At 45.2% G+C, this 27446-nt stretch overlaps 3 protein-coding genes across 5 annotated transcripts in view; 2 read left to right on the top strand and 1 right to left on the bottom strand.

Moving 5' to 3' along the window:
• Positions 1-27446, bottom strand: part of LOC112612817 (zinc finger protein 724-like) — a 518258-nt gene that overhangs the window by 224871 nt on the left and 265941 nt on the right. The gene's annotated exons all lie outside the window — the stretch shown is intronic.
• Positions 1-27446, top strand: part of LOC112612818 (zinc finger protein 85-like) — a 116304-nt gene that overhangs the window by 51691 nt on the left and 37167 nt on the right.
• The window catches only part of LOC112612840 (zinc finger protein 430-like), a 41352-nt gene continuing 33835 nt past the window's right edge, over positions 19930-27446 (top strand). For 2 of the 3 annotated variants that reach the window (XM_025367793.1, XM_025367794.1), the window contains exons 1-2: positions 19930-20109; positions 21474-21566. In XM_025367793.1, the coding sequence (XP_025223578.1) occupies positions 20107-20109; positions 21474-21566 (96 nt within the window). In that variant the 5' untranslated portion in view covers positions 19930-20106. The remainder of the gene's footprint in view (positions 20110-21473; positions 21567-27446) is intronic. The other variant, XM_025367792.1, reaches the window with a different exon arrangement.

Below are 27446 nucleotides of genomic sequence, written 5' to 3' on the forward strand. Positions count from 1 at the left end.
ATCGACCCAAGGCCCTTATGATGAAGCCTTTCTCCTCCTCCATCCAACCCCCGTGCCTCCCACAATGTGTTGGGGGTTCTTAACTGTAGTGACCTGGGACTGGAAACCAGGGTTCCCCAGCAGGGGATGTGCCCCTCCCAAGCAGGCTGGCCTGGCATAGCCTGATGGACATCAGACCTGGGGCAAGAGACCTAGGGAAGGGAGCATCTCTCACCCCCGACTTTCACATGCTGCGGCCATTTAATGGGGTGTGGTAGCCTGTTTGGGTACCCTGGTATTCAGGAAGGGATTTTTTTTTTTTTTTTTTGAGATAGTCTTGCTGTGTGGCCCAAGCTGGAGTGCAGTGGTGCGATCTCGGCTCACTGCAAGCTCCGCCTTCTGGGTTCACGCCATTCTCCGGCTTCAGCCTCCTGAGTAGCTGGAACTACAGGCGCCCGCCACCACGCCCGGCTAATTTTTTGTATTTTTAGTAGAGACGGGGTTTCACCCTGTTAGCCCAGATGATGTCGATCTCCTGACCTCCTGATCCACCCGCCTCGGCCTCCCAAAGTGCTGGGATTACAAGCGTGAGCCACTGCATCCGGCCAGGAAGGGATTTTTATCTTGTGCCATGGTGGGAGAAACTGAGGCACAGGGCCAGTGAGTGACAGAATCACAAAGACTATGTGGCTGGAAAATGCTCCCTAGGCTCAACAAGCCCCCACAGGATTCAGTAGCCTTTGGGCTACAGCAGTGGCCTGTTCTTGGCATGTGGGATCCTGGTTGACATCAGCACCTTGTGGGGGTAAGGTGGGTTTTCCGGCAAAAAAAAAAGGATGCTATGGGCTGGGCGTGGTGACTCACACCTGTAATCCCAGTGCTTTGGGAGGCCAAGGCAGGTGGACATGAGATCAGGAGTTCGAGACCAGCCTAACCAACATGGTGAAACCCCGTCTCTACTAAAAATACAAAAATTAGCTGGGTGTGGTGGTGGCTGCCTGTAGTCCCAGCTACTCAGGAGGCTGAGGCAGGAGAATCGCTTGAACCTGGGAGGCGGAGTTTGCAGTGAGCCAAGTTCATGCCACTGCACTCCAGCCTGGGCAACAGAGCAAGACTTTGTCTCAAAAAAAAAAGGAGTGGGGCACTGTGAGGTAGAGAGATATCACCCCCCTTTCCCTGGCCTTGGGCACAGCAAGAGTTTTTGTTCGCTGGTGTATGTAAGGACAAGCGTCTGTCGGGGTGGAGGTGGGTCCCCTCTTTTCTTTTTTTTTTTTTTTTTGAGACGGAGTCTCGCTCTGTCACCCAGGCTGGAGTGCAGTGGCCGGATCTCAGCTCACTGCAAGCTCCTCCTCTCGGGTTCACGCCATTCTCCTGCCTCAGCCTCCCGAGTAGCTGGGACTACAGGCAACCGCCACTTCGCCCGGCTAGTTTTTTGTATTTTTTAGTAGAGACGGGGTTTCACCGTGTTAGCCAGGATGGTCTCGATCTCCTGACCTTGTGATCCGCCCGTCTCGGCCTCCCAAAGTGCTGGGATTACAGGCTTGAGCCACCGCGCCCGGCGGTCCCCTCTTTTCTTGATCAAGAAAGAACCCATACTGGGGCTGCTTGGGGGATTATGGGCCAGGTGTGCCTGACAGCTGGGTGGAGCATCGGGGGGCTCAGCTGGCCTGTGCCCCGCTGCCACCTCTCCAGGAAGAGCCAGACCCTGCGCTGTTAGTGCCCACTCATGCCCAGTCCCACACTGTCCTCCACCTGGCAGCCCCCTGACTGACTCCCTCAACTCAGCCCCTATTGGGTCTCCCCAGGGACCCTGTGGGCCCTGGGATGGGATTGCAGGAGGCAGGAAACCTGCTACCAACCTCTGCCTGAAGTTGGGGTCCCTGGCCTCTGCCTGCACCTAGGGGACGGGGATGAGCCTGTCAAAGGTCAGGATCAGCTCTGTCAGGGGTCAGCACTCAGCCTCATGCAGAGCCCTACCCCGCTCCTCACTTTGCACTGGTGGAGGCTTCAATCATGGCTGGCTTCATTCCTTCCCAGATCCCAGGAGAGACGCACATTCTGAAAGAAGATCTGAATTTTCCAGCTCAGCTGAACCTCGGCCCCTGCCCTTGACCACACACTTGGGTTTTCTCACCCTGAGTCCCTCCCTGCTTGCCTCTGTCCACCTGGTTATTCTAGGCAGGTGATGGTGTGCTTGGGCTGTGAAGGTCACCTTTCAGAAGGCACTGTCTGGCAGTGGGCAGCACTGTCACTGTTGCAGAGCTTATAACCCGCAGTGAATGCCAAGAATTAGTTCTCAGACAATTCCAGCTGAGCGGGCCCAGGGCAGGGTTAGCTGATCTGAGAGTCCGACTTAGCATCTATTTATCGAAAAGGCTTGTTAAACCACAAACATCCACTAGATGGCTTTTTTGAGGTGGCATCGTGAGACACTTGTGACCTTGTAAAAGCACTTAAACCGCGTTCTCAGGAGGCTGTTTTCAGTGTTCCTTATCACACCACACACTCCACTCCCTGTCCTGTTTTCAAAGTCAAGGAGTTTCATTCCCATGTACAAATAACATACACACAGTGCCTCAGTATTTTTCTATGCCCCGACCTCAAATGCCTTGTACATAAGCTTGAATAAGTTGCCGTGCGCCCCCCCATATCTCCCCCTTCTTTAATTCTTAGAGCATGCTGGTCATCTAATGCAAGGTAAGCTTCTATTGTTCTTCTCTGGTCATGGATGGGTTGGGTGGCAGCACAGAACCATCTGCAGATGCCTAGCAAACAGATACAAAAAAGAGTAAGTATAGTGGCTATCACTTAGATACGTATGTTTAACTTAGACAAGGCAGTTTTGGGGTTTAACTATTGAAAGCCTTCTTATAATTGCTGAAGGGTACTTGTTTGTAATTGCTGTGACTATTCTTCAAGTGTTTCTTTAACTCGCACTGAAGAGTAGAAATTTAAGAAGATAGGTGGTCTTGATAAGCTCTTTGCAGATGTGCTTTTACTCTCTCTTAAGCATATTGGGAGCTATTATGTGGCAGAGGCGTGACATAGATAGAATTTTATTGCCAGTCACAATGTAAATTTTGACAGGTAGTGAATGCCTGCTACCAATCCCTCAGCTATTTAACAGTGGCTTCAAGAGCCTCTCGGCGAGACAGAATAGTTTTATTAATGTTTACTTGTTGAAATTCATGGATTACATTATATACTATATGGTTCAGAACTGAGACTGTGTGAGTAGATTCCGTTAGAGAAACAGCTGCAGTAGCGGCAGTTGCTGATATAATAATAGCTGAGACTAAAAAGGCAATTAAAGTGGCCAGAAATCTTTTTTTGTGTGTGTATGAGACAGTGCTTTTCTAAATAGCTGCAGGGTGGAATCTCTTTCTTAGCTCTGGGTTAAATTTACAGGCAGCCACAGTTTTGCACACCGTTTTAAGATCATTACATAGGTATATTTCACTGTGTAACGTTTTGGTGAGACAAGCGTGTAGCATACTAACTACTGGAAGAGACTTTAATATTATAAAAGGATCGATTTTGCTTTATGTTAGGAACACTTTACTTAAACAAAACTACATAAGGGTGCGTAGTAGAAATTAAGACTGTGTCAGTAACATTGTTATGCAAAGAGAGGGTATAGTTGCCACTTCTAGTAATATGCTCACTATGTGAAATAACTTGAATAAAAAAGGAAGTCTTAATCTCTGAATTTGGATATGAACGGGGCTTAAAGTGTGTTTCTTTTTTAGTTGTAATATTGGTCTTGAAAGCCTATACTTTGACTAGGTAATAGAACTATCGGAGGGACTCTTAAATCTAATAGTCGGATTTCCAGACAGAAGATAACTATGGGGACTTTAACCAAGTAAGGGGCCATTATTAAACAGAGGCTCTTGGCGCAGCACAGGCTGTCTGCATGGCGACTACTGGAAGGCCTCAAACTCATGTCGCCAGTCCTTACTCGGATGGCATTTGGGAAGATTAGGCACTTGTATAGCTTCATTAGAGATTTCAGTAAGATTGGTGGTAACAGCAGAAATAAAGGTCAAGTTTGCAAGCTTAGTATCCTTTTGGGGCTGATAGTAAAGATACTCCTGAGGAATGAGAGTAACACACTTACTATGTGCTATTGTGGAAAAAAACAAAGAGGGGTTACTAGACAATAAAATCAATGAGTAATTCAGTTTAATCTATCTTAAATTTCCAGTTAAGGGGTAAGACAGGGGCATCTGTCGACTTCTTGTTTAAGAAGTATCATCAGATGACAAAGGCAGGTCAGCCTCCTACTATGTAATAGCATTAAAAATGGGGATTTATAACATGACTCTAATAAACATGTTCTTGAGCTGATCTTACTTGGCAAAGGACAAGAATTACCAGCCACTTTCTTTCCTTCCTGGAGGCACCTCTCCAGCAGGGAAGTTTGTTGAGGAGACACGGCCACATGATCATACAGATGTTCACTGACTGGGGGGCTTATCTAAGAATTGTCCTATGGGCGCCCTCCAATCTCCTTAAGGGCGAAGAAAGGCACTGTTGCTTGAACAGGGCCAACGAATGCAGGTGCTTTTAAGGGTAGGAGGGGCCGGGCGCGGTGGCTCAAGCCTGTAATCCCAGTACTTTGGGAGGCCGAGAGGGGCAGATCACGAGGTCAAGAGATCGAGACCATCCTGGCTAACACGGTGAAACCCGTCTCTGCTAAAAATTACAAAAAATTAGCCGGGCGTAGTGGCGGGCACCTGTAGTCCAGCTACTCGGGAGGCTGAGGCAGGAGAATAGCATGAACCCGAGAGGCGGATCTTGCAGTGAGCTGAGATCTGGCCACTGCACTCCAGCCTGGGCGACAGAGCGAGACTCCGTCTCAAAAAAAAAAGTAGGAGGAAAGGAGGGCAGTGGCTTTTCTATAGGGGGAGGAAAAGGCTCTGGTCTGTCCTTACCTTCACTGGAAAAAATATCTTCCTTATGCCTTACAGAAGGGAATGAAGTAGAGAGAGGAGCACCTCCTTCCTGTTCTGGTTTCTGTTTTTCCTCACTAGAAAGAGTCTCTTCTTTGCTCCCCATAGAAGGGAATGAAGCGGGCCGGGCGGGGTGGCTCAAGCCTGTAATCCCAGCACTTTGGGAGGCCGAGACCGGGCGGATCACGAGGTCAGGAGATCAAGACCATCCTGGCTAACACGGTGAAACCCCTCTCTACTAAAAAATACAAAAAAAAACAACTAGCCGGGCGAGGTGGCGGGAGCCTGTAGTCCCAGCTACTCAGGAGGCTGAGGCAGGAGAATGGCGTGAACCTGGGAGGCGGAGCTTGCAGTGAGCCGAGATCGCGCCACTGCACTCCAGCCTGGGCGACAGAGCGAGACTCCGTCTCAAAAAAAAAAAAAAAAAAGAGGGGAATGAAGCGGGAGAGGAATCTCTCCTTTTAAATCTTCTGAATTCCTTTCAGGTGGACATAATGGGTGGTCTAACTCACCGGGATCTGGCAGATAAAGAGGATACAAGGCAGAGAGTACTAGCGCCTAGGTGGTCAAAATAGTACCATTAGTAAAATGACTTTGCTCATATCCTCTTTTCAGGCAATGACTTACTTGCTCTTATAACTTTAAATCTAAGGCTCTTTGATCAGGAAACTAAGGACATTCTTGCTGAATTAAAAGCATAAGCTTATGTAGAGCTCCAGGCTCTACAGTGCACTGGATAGCCTTAAGTAGCTGTTGCACTGTTTTTGTTTGTTTGTTTGTTTTGTTTTTTTTTGAGACGGAGTCTCGCTGTGTCGCCCAGGGTGGAGTGCAGTGGCCAGATCTCAGCTCACTACAAGCTCCGCCTCCCGGGTTTTTACGCCATTCTCCTGCCTCAGCCTCCCGAGTAGCCGGGACTACAGGCGCCCGCCACCTCGCCCGGCTAGTTTTTTGTATTTTTTAGTAGAGACGGGGTTTCATCGTGTTAGCCAGGATGGTCTCGAACTCCTGACCTCGTGATCCGCCCGTCTCGGCCTCCCAAAGTGCTGGGATTACAGGCTTGAGCCACCGCGCCCGGCCTGCACTGTTTTAAAAAATATTTTCTGCTCTTTGGTCATTTCTTGACTTATGATAACTTAACTTTTGGTAGTTTACACATGGGTCCTGTAGTCCTGATGGGAGTCAGGACTGTTCTTTACAGGGATTCCTCAAAAATTGACGAGCTCTCCTCCTTCACACGTAACTTCAAGGCGGTCACATCGGGGGTACCACTTGCAGAGCTTATAGCTTGCAGTGAACGCAAAGAATGAGTTCTCAGACAATTCCAGCTGAGTGGGCTGGGTGGAGCAGCTCTTCTGAGAGAGTTGGCCCCAGCATCCGTCCACCAAGTATTTATTGAAAAGGCTTGTTAAACCACAAACATCCACTAGATGGCTTTTTTGAGGTCGGGTCATGAGACAACTGTGGTGTTGTAAAAGCACTTAAACCGCATTCTCAGGAGGCTGGTTTCAGCGTTCCTTATCACACCACACACTCCACTCCCTGTCCTGTTTTCAAAGTCAAGGAGTTTCATTCCCATGCACAAATAACATCCACGCAGCGCCTCAGTATTTTTCTATGCCCTGACCTCAAATGCCTTGTACATAAGCTTGAACATATTGCCATGTGCCCCCCACAACTGTGATCTCTCAGTTTTGGAAAACAGCCTCTGCCACAGCCTCCTGGGCTCTCCATCACCCTGGGGGCCACCACCCACCCTAGGAGGGCAGCTTGGAGCTCTGGGAGGTACCTCTTCCCAGCTTCTGTCCACACTGCTTCCACCTGTGACACCTCTGTGGCCTCCTTTGAAAGATGGGTGTGTCTCTGCAGGTGGATGGCAGCAAGGTCACCATGGGGAGGGCCTCTCTCCCTCCTCTGTCCTGGGTCCCTGGTGCCTTTCTCCTGACAGCTGCTGGCCCAGCCTCCCCATGAAACCTCACAGAAAGGCAGCTCCCACTGCAGCCTCCAGGAAAAAGGAAAACCAGTCAGGCTATGAGGCAGAGGGTGGCAGCAGTCCTGGACACCAGGATGGGGAGGAGGCAAGGTCTCTAGAACTCCATCCTTATTAGGTGCCCACCAGGCCCTGGAACACTGCAGAGGGTGGCCTAGGATGTCATTTTCTATTTATTTATTTATTTGAGACGAAGTTTTGCTCTTGTTGCCTAGGCTGGAGTGCGATGGTGCGATCTCAGCTCACTGCAACCTCCGCCTCCCAGGTTCAAGTGATTCTCCTGCCTCAGCCTCCTGAGTAGCTGGGATTACAGGCATGTGCCACCACGCCTGGCTAATTTTTTGTATTTTTAGTAGAGACGGGGTTTCTCCATGCTCATCAGGCTGGTCTCGAACTCCCAACCCCAGGTGATCTGCCCGCCTCGGCCTCCCAAAGTGCTGGGATTACAGGCATGAGCCACTGCACCTGGCCCTAGGATCTTATTTTCTAGTTGGCAGACACCACCCAGCTGCCTTCTAGTCTTGGCACTGTGGGCATCTGAGTTCCCCCTCCTGGTAAACTGCTCCCAAGGCCTGTCCTGGCTCCTCCACCCAGTTGGGGTGCCCGCTGGGTTCTGGACCATGCCCCCTGCTGGACCTGCCTCAGTGTGCCTCCTTGGGAGGGTGGGGGCTCCCCTGGAGGATGCCCTCATGCCCTGAAGTTCCTCAGGCCAGGATGGAGCCCCTGAGGCTCTGGGCAGGAGCAGTAGCTTGGAGGAAGCAGACAGAGAGGGGAGGAGACACACAGCCCAGCCCTGAGAATGGCTGGGGGTTTGGGGACACTGTGGTGATGTTCCTGGGAGCCTTGTCCAGTTCAGGCAGGAGTCCTCAAAAGGCCAACAGTTTCCCTCCATAGAAAGGGAAATTGAGGCTGGAGTTAGAAGGAGCCTTTGAAAGGAATCAGGTCAGAAGGGCCTCTGTTTTCCATTTCTGTTGTGGCCTTCACATGCCAGGGTCCCCCTGCTAGACTCAGCCTCAGTGGATGGACAAGAAGCTGCTAGCCATGCTGCCCACCCAACCTGTTCACTTCCACTGGCTGGCCACCAGTAACTCAGCTTTCTTCATTTCCTGGGTAAAGAGCCACAAGGAGGTCCACCAAGAGCATCACATCAGGGCATCAAAGTGGGCCTGGTGGCGGGGACATGACCTTTGGACCTAGGAGAAGGTGAGGGTGGGTCTCGGGTAGGGGCCTCTGCAGGGCAGGGCCTGTGATCCAGTCTTCTCACCTCAGCATTCACCCACAGTTGCGGCACCAGCTGTGAAACCTGGTCATGGATGGTGGAGAATAAGCTCCCTATGTGTTAGTCCATTCTCACACTGCTATGAAGAACTACCTGAGGCTGGGCAATTTATGAAGAAAAGAGGTTAAGTCGATTCACAGTTCTGCAGGCTGTACAGGAAGCATGGCTGGGGAGGCTCAGGAAACTTCCAACCGTGGCAAAAGGTGAAGAGGAAGCCAGCATGTCCTACGTGATTTGAGCAGGAGGAAGAGGGAACAAAGGAGAAGGTGCCACACACTTTTAAACAACCAGATCTCATGAGAACTTACTATCATTAGAACAGCAAGGTTGAAGTCTGACTCCATGATTCAATCACCAACCACCAGGCTCCTCCTCCAAACACCGGGGATTACAATTCAACATGAGATTTGGGTGGAGATACAGAACCAAACCATATCAGGCAGAATCCTGCAGCTGTACACACTGGACATGCTGAGTGAGAGCTGCAGTCAGGGTCAGGCAGCAGAGAGTCCTTACAGCTCTTGTGTGCCCCTGCACATTGCTGTCCTCACTGGCCCATTCTGCAGGCATGGCTGCTGGCCAACCAGACAGTGCTGCTGGGCAGTGAGGTGGAGCTCCACTGCGAGGTGTGCAGTGACTTAGCATGTGGAGGCAAATGGCAGGAAGGTGGGCACTGAGGGCAATCCCTACCTCACCATGATCAAGGTGGATGCCACCGCCGGCTGGATGCAAGGGGTGGGCAGACTTGGGGGGCTCCGATTTACTGAAATATACCACCATTATTGAAGTTTTAGAGGAACTCGTGAAAGACAATTTTACGGCACCAGCCAGGAGACAAAATTCTCTGCAGTGAGTAGTTCTGGATATGAACTTGCTGCTGGTTTATGGCATCTTCTATGAACCAAAGTCTGAAATTAGATGAAGTTCCTTCTAAAGTGAGAATATACGTGTCAGTCAAAACCAGTGAGAATCACTTTTTTTTTTTTCCTGAGGCAGAGTCTCGCTCTGTCGCCCAGGCTGAAGTACAGTGGCGCGATCTCAGCTCACTGCAACCTCTGCCTCAGGGGTTTAAGCGATTCCAGTGAGAATCACTTCTGTGACTTTTGTTTTTCTTTTAAAAACATTTTTACTCCCACTGCAAGTTTGTACTCTCTGAATTCACACACTGAGTAAAGAACTCCTTGGGGAGCTCATCGTCAATCTCACATACATAACAAACATAACATTATCTTAGTGTTACCAGAAAGGGGTCCCAATCCGTACCCCAAGAGATGGTTCTTGCACCTCACACACACAAAAAAAATTCAGGATGAGTCCATACAGTGAAGTAAAAGCAAGTTTATTAGAGAAGTAAAAAAACAAAAACAAAAAAAAAATGGCTACTCCATAGGCAGAGCAGTGGTATAGCCTGCTTGACTAAGTATACTTGTGTTTTTTTAATTATATGCTAAACAAGGGGTGAATTATTCATGAGTTTTCCAAGAAAGGGGCAGGGACTTACCAGAACTGAGACTTCTTCCCGTTTTTAGACCATATATGGTAACTTTTTTTTTTTTTTGAGATGGAGTTTCACTTTTGTTGCCCGGGCTGGAATGCAATGGCGCGATCTCGGCTCACTGCAACCTCCGCCTCCCAGGTTCAAGCAATTCTCCTGCCTCAGCCTCCCGAGTAGCTGGGATTACAGGCATGTGCCACCACGCCCAGCTAATTTTGTATTTTTAATAGAGATGGGGTTTCTCCATGTTGGTCAGGCTAGTCTCGAACTCCTGACCTCAGGTGATCTGCCTGCCTCAGCCTCCCAAAGTGCTAGGATTACAGGCATGAGCCACCACACCCAGCCAATAACTGTAATCTTAAAAGTTAACACCGGGTTGGGTGTGGTGGCTCACACCTGTAATCCTAACACTTTGGGAGGCCAAGGTGGGTGGATCACAAGGTCACAAGATTGAGACTATCCTGGCCAACATGGTGAAACCCTGTCTCAACTAAAAATATAAAAATTAGCTGGGCATGGTGGTGCACACCTGTAGTCCCAGCTACTAGGGAGGCTGAGGCAGGAGAATCGCTCGAACCCAGGAGGCAGAGGTTGTGGTGAGCCGAGATTGCGCCACTGCACTCCAGCCTGGCAACAGAGCAAGACTCCATCTCAGAAAAAAAAAGAAAAGAAAAAAAATTAACATTGTAGATTAGTTCTGTTTTTGTTCAATGTTTTATTATAGAAAATTTTAAGCAGATGCAAAACAAAAATAACAGAGCTGTCATGAAGCCTCAATGATTACTAATCCTGTGTTTATTCTTTCCTTGCTTTGTTTGTGCATTTTGTCCAATTCTTTGTTCAAGACACCAAGAATCTGGACACTCTCTACTGGTGACACTTATGTGGAATAAGGTGAATACAGTTTCAAGGTCTAAAAAATGAATGAAAAAATTGCAACACCCAGCGGCATGATAATGCAAACAGCTCCTATGTGTGCAGGACTCTCACTGTGCCAGCCTGTGTTTCAAAACATTTTTAGATAATTTTGCTTATTAAATTCTCATCAGCAAAAACTCTATTGGGTAAGTTTAATTATTCCTCATGTCACAGACAAGGTGACTGAAGGAAAACAAATTTAGGGGCTTGCCCAAAGTCACCCAGATAGGAAGTGGCTGAGCTAAGGTGTGCTCTGACCTCCTCTCTGCTTCCCTTGCACAGACAGTGCCATTGTTCATTGTTAGAAATAAATGCTTATTCCCCCGATGTCGCAGAGAAGAATCAGCAATCAGAAAAAAATTTCCTCCGCAAGGCAATTTTTACTCTCTGCAGAAAGGGTGTTGCCCATCAGCAATACTGCCACATGCACACACAAATTAAAAAAGACACTAGAATATTTATCACTTATGCATGAAGTCCTTATTGCTGTGTCCTGACTCCATTGGCTGGAGCCAAACCTCACAATTTAAACTAAAACTTCAATAGCTAACAGTTTAAAACTTTTCTAAATAGGTAAAGGCAGTGAGGAACAAAGGAAAAAAGGAAGTTGCTTATGAAAGGACTTTGGAAAAGTAATAATGTTCCCAAATATGGGAGGAGTGTAGACTGCAAGCTGGGACCTGCCTGGGCAAGTCCAGCACAAATATTTTGACTAAAGTACAAGGACATAGAATATACTACGTGCCTGTGAGCAAGTTTATCGTAGATACTGAAGTCAGAGTATGCTTATTTTGTTATATTTGCTACATAAGTCTTAACAGAGAGGTATTATTATAAAATAAGAAAGTTGAAGAAAGTTCTGAGAAAAGATATCAGTAACATTTACGATTTAAAGGGGAAGATTTGAAGAGGAACTTTTGCTTTCTACAATTCCTCCCCTTTTAATTTTTATTTTTCCTCTTTAAATTGTTTTAGCATGTTTTGGCTTGTTTTACTTGAGCTTCTGTTATGCCCAGACCGTTTATTCCCCGAAGAAGACCACCAGAGTCCAGAGTCAAAGCTAAGCAGCAAGGATCTTTATTACAGGTTCGAACCTGGAACTCTCCCTCGCTCGCGAAACGAGACGGGCAGGAGAGCTCCCCCACTGAGCTCTGAGCAGTGTTATATAGTCTAAGAAAAGTGGGCATAGAGTTATTATACAAATCAGATATATGATTGGCTAGTGTTTGAACAAGGTGATTTGTCTAACTATGATTGGTTCCTGCCATTTCTGATATTTCAGTTCAACCTTTGAGGCGGGAGAGCAGGTTGATGGCAGCAAGAGTTTATCTTACTTAAACACGTCTTGTGACCTTGCCTCAGAACTTACAAAATCTCTGGTACGTGCAGAAAAACAGGTACTCACAGAACTTACGAAATCTCTGGTATGTGCAAAACAAAATCTCTGGTACGTGCAGAAAAACAGGTACTCACAGAACTTACGAAATCTCTGGTATGTGCAAAGATTAGAGAGCAGAACAAAGGTGTAGCGGGGGGGGCGGGTACACATCTATCTTTGTGTCCTTTCACTATGTACCTAAATTGAAGAAACAAACATGATATTTAAGAGGACATAATAAGTGTGAACTCATGAAGAACCTAGACAGCAGTGACTTGTTCATTCCTGAGTTCTTAAAGCTTCCTTTATCAAAAGCACAGCATTTTATTACTCGCCACAGAAGAGATAAAAAATAGTCTAAGTCAGCGGGGCACGGTGGCTCACCCCTGTAATCCCAGCACTTTGGGAGGCCGAGGCCAGCAGATCACCTGAGGTCGGGAGTTCGAGACCAGCCTGACCAACATGGAGAAACCCCGACTCTACTAAAAATACAAAATTACCTGGGCATGGTGGCGCATGCCTGTAATCCCAGCTACTTCGGAGGCTGAGGCAGGAGAATCACGTGAACCAGACAGGCAGAGGTTGCAGTGAGCTGAGATCACGCCACTGCCCAGCCTGGGCAACAAGAGTAAAACTCCGTCTCAAAAAAATATATAATAATAACAATAATCTAAGTTAAATATAAATTAAATGTATGTGTGTGTGTGTGGTGACTATCCTAATTACTAAGATAGGTTAGGACCATTTTTTTTTCCTCTCAAACATATAATCTGAGAAGACAATCAAAACTTCATGTAGCTTTCTGCTACCTGAGGAACTATTTAAGCATTTATACAAAAATTTTATTGAATTGTCATGTTTAATACATATTTTCTTGTAGAATGAAAGCTTTCTCATGGGAAAAGTCTGATATTATAACAGTAGCTTACAGGATATTAAAAAATATGTTTTGCTCATGGGACGCTTCTGAAAAAGTCTCCAGTAATAAACATACTTACTTCGGCTGGGAGCCACGGTGGCTCACGCCTGTAATCCCGGCACTTTGGGAGACCGAGAAGGGTGTATTACGAGGTCAGGAGTTCAAGACCAGCCTGGCCAAGATGGTGAAACCCTGTCTCTACTAAAAATACACAAATTAGCCGGGCGTGGTGGCGGGTGCCTGTAATCCCAGCTACTCAGGAGGCTGAGGCAGAGAATCGCTTGAACCCAGGAGGCAAGGGCTGCAGTGAGCTTAAGGGAGGAGACCACTCCTCAAATTGTCTTATGCCCAATTTCTGCCTCCAAAGAAAGAAGAAATAAAAACTAAAAGGCAGAAATGAAATCCACAGGCAGACAGCCCAGTGCCACACCCTGGGCCTGGTAGTTAAAGATCGACCCCTGATCTAATCAGTTCTATTATCTATAGATTACAGACATTGTATAGAAATGCACTGTGAAAATCCCTGTCCTGTTTTGTTCAGATCTAATTACTGGTGCATGCAGCCCCCAGTCATGTACCCTCTGCTTGCTCAATCAATCACGACCCTCTCACACGGACCCCCTTAGAGTTGTGAGCCCTTAAAAGGGACAGGAATTGCTTTCGGGGAGCTGGGTTGTTGGAGACGTGAGTCTTGCCGAAGCTCCTGGCCGAATAAAGCCCTTCCTTCTTTAATTTGGTGTCTGAGGGGTTTTGTCTGAGGCTTGTCCTACTACAAGCTGAGATCGTGCCACTGCACTCCAGCCTGGGCAACGGAGTGAGACTCTGTCTCAGAAAAGAAAACAACAACAACAAAAAAAAACTATTTCACTGGAGAAGTTATAAAACTGTTAAATAAGGTATTACAGATACAATAGTATTGAGAAAATCGAACTAAATTGACAGGATTGCTTTTGTAATTGCAGATTGATGACAGTCAGATTCACTGAGAGTGAAAAACTGTGCTGGCTATTATAAAATTGTCATTGGATGGCTTATGTACCAGATAATGGAACCTCATGTGTGTTCTGTTACTGAAGTTTATATGACTAAATGCAGCAAGGCTTTAATGCATTATGGCGAAGCATATTTTCACCAGGTAAACAACGCTTTTATGGTCTACTGACTGAGGACAGAAAAACCCTTTATAATTTTATTGAGTCTGCTTGCCATCTATACTGCAAGACTTCAGGACCCTGAACCTTGTGTTGATAACCTCACAACTGAGAAGAGGCCCTCCGAACTCTTGCAATTGTATGCCCATTGGAGATTTTTTTTTTTTTTGAGATGGAGTCTAGCTGTGTTGGCCAGGCTGGAGTGCAGTGACTCGATCTCAGCTCACTGCAAACTCTGCCTCCTGGGTTCTGCAAGCACTGCCTGCTGGATTCATGCCATTCTCCTGCCTCAGCCTCACTAGTAGCTGGGGCTACAGGCACCCACCACGACGCCCAGCTAATTGTTTTGTATTTTTAGTATAAACGGTGTTTCACCGTGTTAGCCAGGATGGTCTCGATCTTCTGACCTCATGATCCAGCCACTTGGTCTCCCAAAGTGCTGGGATCACAAGCGTGAGCCACCGCGCCCGGCCAGAGATCTTAAGGTTAAGTTAAACAGGGGGAAGTTTCTCTTGAAAAGCAGATGGCAGCATTGATGTAGATCGCTTTCTTCACAAGATGAAAAATCAAGACATCTCTGCTATCATGACACTCTTAGATTACTGTTTTTTTCTTATGGGTCTGCAAACAATGGAAATAAAAAGGGGCCTCTTGTGTGCACTCATGGGGTACAATTTTTATATGTAGATTTTGCAGCCTACATTATATATGAACAAACTTATGCCTTCATCAGTAAAAGATTAAGGGCCAATGAGGGTGAGAAATTTAAATGGGACATATGTTGCCTCATAATATCAGAAACAGAATATTGTTTCATTGCCGTTAACCTAATTCATAAGTTAAAGACAACTTATTCAGAATAGATTATAGAGCATTGCCAAGAGACCATTACTCTTTTGAATGACTATCATTTGTTAGGTCTTTTTGTTCCCCATGGTTTAGAGTAAATGAGGCAGTGGTTAGAAATTTATTCCCCATAATAGGGCTTTATAGCATATTCTATTGTAAAGGCCACGGTTACACAATAGACTTTAATTTTTCTTACTAAAGTTGTGCGAAATAATAGAATTTCTCTAGATTAGTTACTGGATGAACAGAGAAGTATCTGTGCAGTTGCTAAAACTTGTAGTTGCACATGGAAAAACACATCGGGTATTACAGAGATTCAGTTGTAGGAGATTAATAAATAGGCTGCTTGGTTGAAATGAGGAGACCATTAATTTAGCTAATTATTTCATCTATTTAATGTTAGATGGTGGGGTTCATGAGACCCTGGCTAAAAAGCATCCTTGAGGCCAGGCATGGTGGCTCACGCCTGTAATCCTAGCACTTTGGGAAGCCGAGGTGGGCAGATCATGAGGTCAAGAGTTCGAGACCATCCTGGCCAACATGGTGAAACCCCCTCTCTCCTGAAAATACAAAAATTAGCTGGGCATGGTGGGTCTCGCACCTGTAGTCCCAGCTACTCGGGAGGCCAAGGCAGGAGAATCGCTTGAACCAGGAGGCGGAGGTGGAGGTTGCAGTGAGTCAAGCTCGTGCCACTGCATTCCAGCTCTGCAAAAGAGCGAGATTCCGTCTCTAAAAAAAAAAAAAAGCATACTTGAAACTCTTGTTATCATCCTTCTTATAGTCAAAATAGTAGTCTCCCTACTGCAGTGTATTCTCTCAAAAGTTATAAATATTTGCATGCAGTTATCTCTAGAATGTCAAATGGTCTCTCTTTAACTGCAATCACAAAAACTCAAATGCATATGTGACCATGAGGACACCATAACCTATGAATGACCTGATAGGGACAAAAACTAAAAATAATGGAAACTGAGAGTGGCATTAAGACACTGAGTTTTGGTCATACTCTTACCTATGTGAGAACTTACCCAAAAGGGGGGGATTTTGTAAACAAAATTATTGAAGGCCATCACTCTGGACTGAGCTTGTGCGTTGGCCCAAAGAGACTAAACCAAACCAAATGGAGTCACTCGTGTTAATGTGACATAATCAAGCTGAAAATGTAAGGAAATAGGTAGATCCTAAAACAGGCCAGATTTGGTTGTTCTTTTGAAAACAGCAGATTTCAACACAAGGAGGTCACCTCTACTGTAACCCTTAAAAAAATAATAATAACCTGAAGTCCTTGTTTCCACTTTACAAAAGCTACAGTTCAGCTATTTCACAGTGGGATTTGAGAATAAAGAAGTACATTTTTGATGGTGACAGAATAATGTCAATGTCTAAAGTTCTGGTCTATCTCTCAAAATTGAGAAGATGATCAAAAGGGAGAGACTGTTAAATTAATTATCCCTAAAGCTGCTCCCTTTTCTGTTTAACTTTGGTCACTAGGATTTTTTAAACATAGTAAACTGAAACCTAACTGGATATATACATAGACTGTATTCCATTATTGTACCAAAAATTGTGTTTTTGCCAATAAAAGGACATCGAGTGTTCAAATTATGTTTAAGGCAAATCCCAACCTGTAATCAATCTGGCTGTTTCTGTATCTCACTTCCATTTTCTGTATGTCACTTTGCTTTTTCCGTCTACAAATCTGTTCTCATCATGTGGCTTTGCTAGAGTCTCTCTGAGCCTACTCTGGATCCACCGGCTGCCCGATTTGCAAATCATTCTATGCTCTATTAAACTCTGTTAAATTTAATTTATGTAAAGTTTTAAAGTTTTTCTCTTTTAAAAGTTTTCAAATGTTTTCTTTTCTCTCTCTCTTTTTTTTCTTTTTTTTTTTTCTTGAGACGGAGTTTTGCTCTTGTTGCCCAGGCTGGAGTGCAGTGGCACGATCTCGGCTCACTGCAACCTCAGCCTCCCAGGTTCAAGCGATTCTCCTGCCTCAGCCTCCCAGGTAGCTGGGATTACAGATATGTGCCATCATGCCTGGCTAATTTTGTATTTTTAGTAGAGACAGGGTTTCCCCATGTTGGTCAGGCTGATCTCGAACTCCTGACCTCAGGTGATCCACCCACCTCAGCCTCCCAAAGTGCTGGGATTACAGGTGTGAGGCACCGCACAGCCTAGTTTTCAAATATTTTCTTTTTTTTCTTTTTTTTTTCTTTTTTTGAGATGGAGTCTTGCTCTGTTACCCAGGCTGGAGTGCAGTGGTGTGATCTCGGCTCACTGTAAGCTGCGCCTCCTGGGTTCATGCCATTCTCCTGCCTCAGCCTCCCAAGTAGCTGGGACTACAGGCACCCGCCACCATGCCCGGCTAATTTTTTCTATTTTTAGTAGAGACAGCTTTTCACCATGTTAGCCAGGATAGTCTTGATCTCCTGACCTCGTGATCTGCCCGTCTCGGCCTCCCAAAGTGCTGGGATTACAGGTGTGAGCCACAGCGCCCGGCTCAAATATTTTCTATGACAAAAATAAATAATGTGCTGTTGGACTTTGATTTTCTAAACTCATCCCTCAGCTATTTCCTCAAATTATTCTGTCTTCAAAATGCTTATCCAATTTTTATTTTATTTATTTATTTATTTATTTTTTTGAGACAGAGTCTCATTTTACCACCCAGTGTGGATAGCAGTGGTGCAGCCAATCACGGCTTCCTGCAGCCTTGACCTTCCAGGCTCAAGCAGTCCTCCTGCCTCTGCCACCTAAGTATTGGGACTACAGGCATGCACTACCATGGCTGGCTAATTTTTTTCATTTTTTTTCATGGAAACAAAATCTTATTATGTTGCCCAGGCTGCACTGGAACTCCCGAGTTCAAATTCTCCCATCTGAGCCACCCAAAGTGCTAGGAATACAGGTCTGAGCCACTGTGTTTGCAAAATGGTAGCAATTTTTCATCCCTCCTGTATCCATGCCCAATGCCAGATGCTTTCACAGTTGTTTCCATCAAGATTCAGAATCTGTTTTCCAAACCCTAGATCAGCCTGGCCTTATTTGCTTAGGGCAGTAGAAACCTGTGAACATGGCAATGGGCTAGTTTGGGGCCTAGCTCAAATGGTCTTGAATGCTTCTGTTTTTCTTTTAGAATGTTGACATCGCCTTGGAAAAAATCCCATGTTGGCCAGCTGGAAAATAAGATATCATGGGGAGGAGAAGCAAGGTGTCCCTGTTGACAACCCCACAAGCAGAGCATCACCCCCAGAAGCACAGCTGCCTAGTCAACAAGCAGCTGACGACACATGTCTGAAGGAGCTCAGCTGAAACCAGAAGAATGGCCCCACTGAGCCCAGCCTAAATGGCTGACCATCTCAATTATGAACTAATAAGTTTTGGATGATTTGTTATGCTGCAATAGCTGACTAATACATGCACTCACTGCAGATAGGATGCCAGGATTCAATGACAGGTTGATTACTAGTTACCTTCTAACAGTGGGCACCCTATAGGTACTGATTTTTTCCCCTGATTTAAAGTTGGGTGACTTGAAAGAGAATGTTGGGTAATGCAGAAATACAGGTAGACATGTATGCATGTGATTAGTGCTTATACCCACACACCCTCCACACCACAGGAAAAAAACAGATAACCATAGTCTGACAGTTAGGGCCAAGGCCAAATAGCAAAATAAGCTTGCTTTTAATCTATCTTCTCCATATCTAAGCATTGGAGGTCAAGAGTGTGGACAGAATTGAAGACACAGAGTTTTTTTATCCTGTGACCCCAACATCCTTTGTTCACTGTCTAATCTCTGGAAGAAAAGTGGACAACAGGTGGCCAGCAGTGGTCTACGTGTAGTTATTTTATTCCTGCTGCCACCTGCTCTTTTGATGGCCACTATCTGTTCCACCCTTAGAACTGAAGAAAGATGTTGGTAGGGAGAGGCTCTGCCTTCACTTCTGGCAGAAAAGGAATGTTCAGTTCATTCACCCCTGCTGACATCAGAGCTGCACTTCAATGTGGCAGCTATTGGCCATGTGTGCCTCCTGAGTGACTGGAATGTGGCTGGTCTGAACTGTGATGTGCTAGAAAGGTAATATACAGAGTTAGTTTCAAATGTTTATATACATTATTAATAATTACACATTCCTCACACATTACAATGATAATATTATGGACATATTGGGTTAATTAAATTGTTACAATCGATTCAACCTGTTCCTTGTTTCTTTTTCAAGTTTGTCTTCTAGAAAATTTAAGATTCACATGTGGCCCACATTTTATTTCAGAAGATTACCTCCTTTTTAAAATCTCAGGCTGCCTGTTCAAAGGACCGGAGCCAGGAAGGTCATAAAATCTGAAATTTTAAAATAATTATTGTTACATTCTTTTCATTTTCGAATAGCCACTATATATATATGTGTGTGTGTGTGTATACGTGTGTGTGTGTATATATATATATATGTGTGTGTGGTTTTTTTTTTTTTTTTTTTTTTTTACACAGAGCTTTGCTCTTGTTGCCCAGGCTGGAGTGCAATGGCACAATCTTGGCTCACCGCAACCTCTGCCTCCCAGGTTCAAGCGGTTCTCCTGCCTCAGCCTCCCGAGTACCTGGAATAATAGGCATGGGCCACCACGCCCGCCTAATTTTGTATTTTTTGTAAGGACTGGGTTTCTCCATGTTGGTCAGGCTGGTCTCCAACTCCCGACCTCAGGTGATCTGCCCCCCTAGGCCTTCAAAAGTGTTGGGATTACCGGCGTGAGCCACCGCGCCCGGCCCCATATATTATTTATAAGTGCATATGACCTTATACACAAGGTTAAATGCAAATAACCTCTGCGGTGGGCCTGGCTCAGCTCGGCGAGGAAGCCCTGTCAGAGAAGGATGCAGCCTAGGCTGTCACTCTTCATTCAGCCCGGCATCTCATCACATCTTCCAGTCAATCCGGACCTGAGGGGGCGGGTATTTAAATGTCATCCAATCAGAGGCGCCGGGCTGGGAACCGTCCAATCAGGCACGCAGGTGAAGCCGACAGGGCGGCTTCCGGGTTTGGCGGGGCCTTTGTCTCTTGCTGTGGCCTGAGCTCCGGGTCTCGCCTTCACTGCTCTGTGTCCTCTCCTCCTAGAGGTCCAGGCTCTGTGGCCCTGTGACCTGCAGGTATTGGGAGAGCTACAACTAAGACGCCAGGAACACCTGGAAGCCTAGAAATGGTGAGAGTGCCGGGTCCGACATTCCGAGAGGGGAGGGGCTGGTTGGAACCGGTGGAACGTGGCTGTGGCGGGACTCAGGCCTCTCCTCAGTCAGCTCCACAATCTGCGCCCCGAGTTCTCTTGCCCAGCTCGGCGTCAGTACCCATCAGCCATAAGATGGCGGCTGCGCTGACAGCCGGGCCCCCGCACGTCCTGTCTCTTCCTTGCGCAGTGACTGTGCCCTGGCCTTGAGCCCTCTCTGGGCAGCTCTGCTTCCGCAGCGCAGCGTCTTTCCCAGACTGTGCGGGGACCCCGGGAGGAGCCTCACTGGAGAATCCTGACTTGGGGTGCGAGTTCATGAATGGAAAGAACTTTGGTCCTGGGTTCCTAGTTCCTCTTTTCTCCTATTAAAAATGTACAGGCCGGGCGGGGTGGCTCACGCCTGTAATCCCAGCACTTTGGGAGGCCGAGGCGGTCGCATCACGAAGTCAGGAGTTCAAGACCAGCCTGGCCAGCATAGTGAAACCCCGTCTTTACTAAAAATACAAAAATTTGCCGGGCATGGTGGCACACGCCTGTAGTCCCAGCTGCTTGGGAGGCTGAGGCAGGAGAATCACTTGAACCTGGGAGGTGGAGGTTGCAGTGAGCCGAGATCGCGCCACTGCACTCCAGCCTGTGTAATGCAGCCTGTGTAACACGGAGCAAGACTCCGTGTCGGGGGGGAAAAATTGCGCAGAAGTCACCGCAAGAATATTTAAGAAATTAATCAAAGAGTGATTCAAAAACTGTATAGCACCCAGCTATGGTTTGTAATTTGTTTTTCATGGTGGGGCTTGAAGGAAAGACTTTTATAAGGTGCGTGATGAAGAAAGCCAAATTCAGTAATTGGTTAGGTACAGTTGTGTAGTTTCTCAGTTTGTACAATAAAGGTGAAAATTTTCTGGTTATGTAATCGGAGCTTAATTGGCAGTATATAGTTGGTTAAGCCTGATGTTTATGTCTTTCAGTGTAGTAATTTTCAAAACGATGCTCTTGAGTTAGATTTTTTTTTTTTTTTTTTTTGAGATGGAGTCTCGCTCTAGTCGCCCAGGCTGGAGGAGTGTACTGGCACAATCTCGGCTCACTACAACTTCTGCCGCTGCCCGTGTTCAAGCTTCTCCTGCCTCAGCCTCTTGAGTAGCTAGGATTACAGGATTGTCTCAGGATGTTTTGGGGTCAAGGTTTTCCTTTGGAAACTTTATGGGGTGATGTGTCTTCAGCCACCCTTCAGTTTTTTTCTGGTCCTGAGTTTCAGTACTGTCTGGAGATAAACCAAGATATCTGCCGTGGTTATGTCAGCTAGAGTGTCTAGTGGATATCAGCTTCTGGTGTATTTTCTCCCATAGGAGAACCTGAAGTCTGGAGTGTATCCTCTCAAGGAAGCAAATGGATGCCCTGGGGCTGAGAGGAATCTTCTGGTGTACTCTTTTTATGAAAAGGTAACCCCTTGAGATGGTAAAATTGTCTTCACCCAACCCAGCTTTCATTTCTTGGAGATACATTGGTGGTCAACCAATCAGATTCTGGTATTGAGGGGAAAACAAATAATTTTTGCCCCTGGATTCTCTAAGGGGGCAGAAAAATAGTGAAATAAATATAGTGAAAGTGAAATAGTGGGAAAAAAGTGGAACATTTGTGACAGAAAAAATAGTATCCCAAAAGACAAAAGGAAAAAGAAAAACACTGACCCCAGTGAGATGGTGTAAGAACTTGCAAACTTAAATGCCCATAGGGCAGTCACTGGGGCATAGTGTGGTGTCTCCTGAATGGGTGGTTCTTGAACACATAAGTGAGCAGGAGTGGGTGGAAGACTCTCAAGTGATTGAGTGGCCTCACTTGAAACATGAGTCAGACACATCTGTTTTTAATCAGCACTGCTACTCCCTGGGTTTGTCACCTTGAAAAGATTTGTTCACTTATTTTAACCTCAGTTTTTTTAGTTGTAAATTGTATTATATTAGTAGGGCTTGAAAGGTAGGAAAATATTTACCAAAGGCATAAAAGTGGTGGGTTTAAGAAAAAAATGGTATCTAATAATATATTTCATTCATTAAAAAGTCTCTATTCCCTTTTTTTTTCCCCCAGGTGAGTTTAGAAATTTTCTCAGGTGTGTTTTTTATGGCTGGGTGATTTCAAACAGAATTCTAAGGCTCAGCTTTTAGAATGCTACCAAGGAAATGAGTAGGGAAAATCTCTATTCCATTTTTTTTATTTGTAGAAAATAAATACATTTCTATAAGAAAATGTGGTAGATAATTGGTGAGTTACATAGATGCATGAAAATATCATTTCCTCTTTTTGCAGGGTAAATTTGTGACAGTGAATATCTCTGTTCAAACCCTTTTATCTTGATTTCCGAGTTTCATGCTAAATTTTATGAGATGAAACTTGGTACCACCTAGAAGTTTTTCCATATGACTAATTGTTTACTAAATGATTCTTAATGGAATTAATAAAATAATGCATATATGAAAGAAATAGATACTTTTGCTTTTTTTTATTGAGGTATAAATTGCAGACACCTTAAAATTTCCTTCCCTTATATGAACACTGTGTTTGACTAATTTTGCTAGATTTTTTCAAACACATATTTTCAAAAACCAAGTGAATAAGTCTAACATAGAAATTAAAGCTTGAGCCCAGTGACTCAGAGCTAAGCTAATATTGAGCCTGCAAAAGGAGTTTATTACAGGCTCAGTTAGTTTTTTTCTGGGGAGCCTCCCCTGCAGATGTCCCAGCCTGCTCACTCTACCTGAGGAAGAAGCTTTTCTGCTGAGAGAGGCTACAGAGTCCTGGAAAGGTGGGGACCCACAGGCAGATGCAGTTAAGGTTAAGATGGTAGGGATTTGGGAGGGTATTACTGATGATAAAGTTGTTATTGTTTGAAGGCAGTTTCTAGACTTTGTAATAGATAACAAAGTTAGATTTATGTTAAAAATTTGAATTCCAAAGGACTATTGCAACAGGAAGAAATACCAAGTGTAAGAACTTTAAGGATTGCAAAGTTTAGGCAGACAAGGGCTTTCTTTCATGGGGAGGAGCAAACAAAATTAGAAAGAAGTTGGAGGGGACTGGCAAATGAAGGGTGAAATAATCAGATTTTAGATCAGAGAATGTTTTACCCTGAAGTCAGCATGTTCTTGGGAGGGACATAAAATGGAGTTGTATATTGGCTCAGATTGAGGGTAGCTCCAAATTCAGGAGCCTGTGAAAAATTTTATTTAGACCACTGAAGACAAATTCAGCTGATTTTTTTTTTTTTTTTTTTTGAGACGGAGTCTCGCTCTGCCGCCCAGGCTGGAGTGCAGTGGCCGGATCTCAGCTCACTGCAAGCTCCGCCTCCCGGGTTCACGCCATTCTCCTGCCTCAGCCTCCCGAGTAGTTGGGACTACAGGCGCCCGCCACCGCGCCCGGCTAGTTTTTTGTATTTTTTAGTAGAGACGGGGTTTCACCGGGTTAGCCAGGATGGTCTCGATCTCCTGACCTCGTGATCCGCCCGTCTCGGCCTCCCAAAGTGCTGGGATTACAGGCTTGAGCCACCGCGCCCGGCCTTTTTTTTTTTTTAATGAGAAAAAGAAAATGTGCAGAGTTCTTATCAGAAAGGGGTCACAATCCAAACCCCAAGAGAGGGTTCTTGGATTTTGCTCAAGAAAGAATTCAGGGTGAATCTATAAAGTAAAAGCAAGTTTATTAGGAAACAGAGGGAATAAAAGAATGGCTTACTCCATAGGCAGAGCAGCCCTGAGGGCTGCTGGTTGCCCATTTTTGTGTTTATTTCTTGATTCTATGCTAAACAAGGGGTGGATTATTTTTGCCTTCCCAATTAGACAATGTAAAGTAATTTCCTGATGTTTCCATGATGTCTCCATGGCATTTGTAAACTGTCATGGCATTGGTGGGAGTGTAGCGGTCAGGACAACCAGAGGTCACTCTCATCCCATCTTGGTTCTGGTGGGTTTTATCCCCCTTCTTTACTGCAACCTGTTTTATCACCCAGGTCTTTATAACCTGTGTCTTGTGCTGAACTCTTATCCTGTGACTTAGAATGCCTCACCATCTGGGAGTACAGCCCCGTAGGTCTCAGCCTTATTTTACCCAGCCCCTGTTCAAAATGGATTTGCCCTGATTCATTTGAAATGATATGCCTCTGACATTTTTCCTTTTTTTTCTTTTTTTAAATCTGAGATGGAGTCTCACTCTGTTGCCCAGGCTGGAGTGCAATGGCATCGTCTCGGCTCACTGCAACCTCCACCTACCGGGTTCAAGTATTTCTCCTGCCTCAGCCTCCCCAGTAGCTGGGATTATAGGCGCCTGCCACCATGCCCGGCTAATTTTTGTACTTTTTTTTTTTTTTTTAGTCCAATCAGTTTACCCTGCTTTCTCCATCTCCTCCTCCCATTAGTCAGCCATTGGAACTGGGAAACCTCCTACTTTCCCCCTCTTTGCATTCTTTCCACAATTCGTCTTGTCTTTCTGCAGCCATATCTTCTTAATAGACTGAAGATTCTGTCATTGAGAATAGAGTGATCCATAAACCTGGTCATTGCACTTTTTATAACACAGTGATGTGGGCCCCAGATCCATGGCATGGTTTTCTCTGGGTGCACTCCTGGATCTAATTTTTGTATTTTTAGTAGAGACAGAGTTTTGCCATGTTGACCAGGATGTTCTCCATCTCTTGACCCCGTGACCCACCTGCCTCAGCCTCCCAAAGTGCTGGGATTACAGGCATGAGCCACCACGCCTGGCCGTAATCTCTGACTTCTTTTTTTTTTTTTTTCTTGGGACGGAGTCTCACTCTGTTGCCCCAGCTGGAGTTCAATGGCTCGATCTCAGTTCACTGCAACCTCTGCTTCCCGGGTTCAAGTGATTCTCCTGCCTCAGCCTTCTGAGTAGCTGGGATTACAGGCACACACCCCTGCGCCCGGCCAATTTTTGTATTTTTAGTAGAGATGGAGTTTCACCATGTTGGTCAGGCTGGTCTCAAACTCCTGACCTCGTGATCTGCCTGCCCCCGCCTCCCAAAGTGCTGGGGTTACAGGCGTGAGCCACCGACCCTGGTCAATCTCTGACTTCTTTAAGCAATGTTTTGTGATTCTTGTCATAGGGATCTTTCACTATTCTGATTAGCTATATTCGTAGATATTCTATTCTTTTTGTGGCAGTTGTGAATGGGATAATGTTTTTGATTTGGCTTTTGGCTTGGATGTTTTGATGTACAGAGATTCTACTGATTTTTGTACATGTATTTAATATCCTGAAACTTGGCTAAAGTTGTTTATCAGTTTAAAGAGCTTTCCTGCTGAGACTATAGGGTTTTGAAGATATAGAATCATGTCATCTGCACACAGGGATGGTTAGACTTCCTTTCTTCCTGTTTGGATGCCTTTTCTTTTCTTTTCTTTTCTTTTTTTTTTTTGAGACAGAGTCCTGCTCTCACCACCCTGGAGTGCAGTGGCATGATCTCGGCTCACTGCAACCTCCGCCTCCCACCTGGGTTCAAGCGATTCTCCTGCCTCAACCTCCCGAGTATCTGGGACTACAAGCGCATGCCACCATGCCTAGCTAATTTTTGTATTTGTAGTAGAGACGAGGTTTTACCATGTTGGCCAGGATGGTCTCGATCTCTTGACCTTGTGATCCGCCCACCTCGGCCTCCCAAAGTGCTGGGATTACAGGTGTGAGCCACCATGCCCGGCGAATGCCTTTTATTTTCATCTCTTCTCTGATGACTCTGGCCAGGATTTCCAATTTTATGTTGAATAGGAGTTTTGAGGGAAGGCATCCTTATCTTGTGCCAGTTTTCAAGGAGGAATGCTTCCAGCTTGTGTCCAGTCAGTATGTTGGCTGTAAGTTTGTCATAGATATCTCATTATTTTGAAGTATGTACCTTCAATGTCTGGTTTGTTGAGGGTTTTAAACATGAAAAATGTTAAATTATATTGAAAGTGTTTTTAGCATCTATTGAGATCATCTTTTGGTATTTATTAGTTCTCTTTGTGTGATGAATAACATTTATTGATTGTATGTTGAACCAGCTTGCATCCCAGAGATGCAGCCTACTTGATTATAGTGGATTAGCTTTTTGATGTTCTTCTGAATTCAGTTTGCCAGTATTTTGTTGAGGATATTTTCATCAATGTTCATCAAGGATATTGGCCTGAAGTTTTCTATCTTTTGTTTGGTCTCTGCCAGGTTTTGATATCAGAATGATGTTATTCTTACATATAATGAGTTGAAAAGGAGTCCTTTCTTTTCAATATTTTGAAATATTTTTAGTAGAAGTGGTACTAGCTCTTTTTTATACAACTGGTAGACTTCAGCTAGGAATTTGTCTGGTTCTTGGTTTTTCTTTTTTTTTTTTTTTTTTTTTGGTTAGTAGGCTATTTATTACTAATTCAATTTTGGAGCTTGGTGGTCTATTCAGGGATTCAGTTTCTTATTTGTTCAGTCTTTGGAAAATGTGTCTTTGCTCCCAGGTTACTATTCTCAAGCTTGGCCCAAATAAACTCTCTTATATTCATGTTGCCTCCACTTTTTCCTTTTAGGTAGTCATATTACGTAGAATAAGCTAGAGCAGCCTCTATGAGGGGATCTCTCCTTTGATTGTACTCCACTTGCTGTAACACCCAAGAATGCAGAGTGTGGTTGATCCTACCTAGAATCTGCACATAAGGTCTGGCCTCTTCCTGGGATTTACAGGACAGGGTCAGACTTTAGATTGAGAATGTACAGAAAACCAACAGGAGGCATTTTCTCCATTGTGAGTTGTCAACATAGACATCTTAAAGCCCCCTTTGAGAGTGTGGTTCTTAAAACTTTTCAGATCTTGTTCAGTGATTTACCACAGTCCTGCGAGAGGCTCCAGATATAAATAGAATCTGATGACAGAATCAGCATTTTAAGAGTGAGATATCAAAGTCATAATGTATCCATAGCCATGACCACAACTATACCTACCTATAAAATATGATACTGGAGTACAGTATTCTTGTCCTTCCCCTTACCCAAAAGCTAGCAAATTGGGACAAGTGATTAGGTTCTGAAACTCCACCAGGCCATTTTCTATTTAGAATCAGCCTGAATCTCTCCAGCCTGGATTATCATTGGGCCATCAGCCAGGGTCACTAAGAAACCTCTGACAATCACCTAGGCGTCTTTGAGACATTTGAGGATGTCTAGGGCAGAATTGTGTCAGGCTGACAAGAGTGGTTAATTCTGCTTCTGGCTTAGTGTAAGAAAAATGAGTCATTCTGTGTGTGTGTGTGTGTGTGTGTGTGTGTGTGTGTGTGTGTGTGTGTGTTTTGTTTTTTTCTTCT

This window comes from Theropithecus gelada, chromosome 19, assembly GCF_003255815.1.
Source record: "Theropithecus gelada isolate Dixy chromosome 19, Tgel_1.0, whole genome shotgun sequence".
NCBI classification, from domain to species: Eukaryota; Metazoa; Chordata; class Mammalia; order Primates; family Cercopithecidae; genus Theropithecus; species Theropithecus gelada.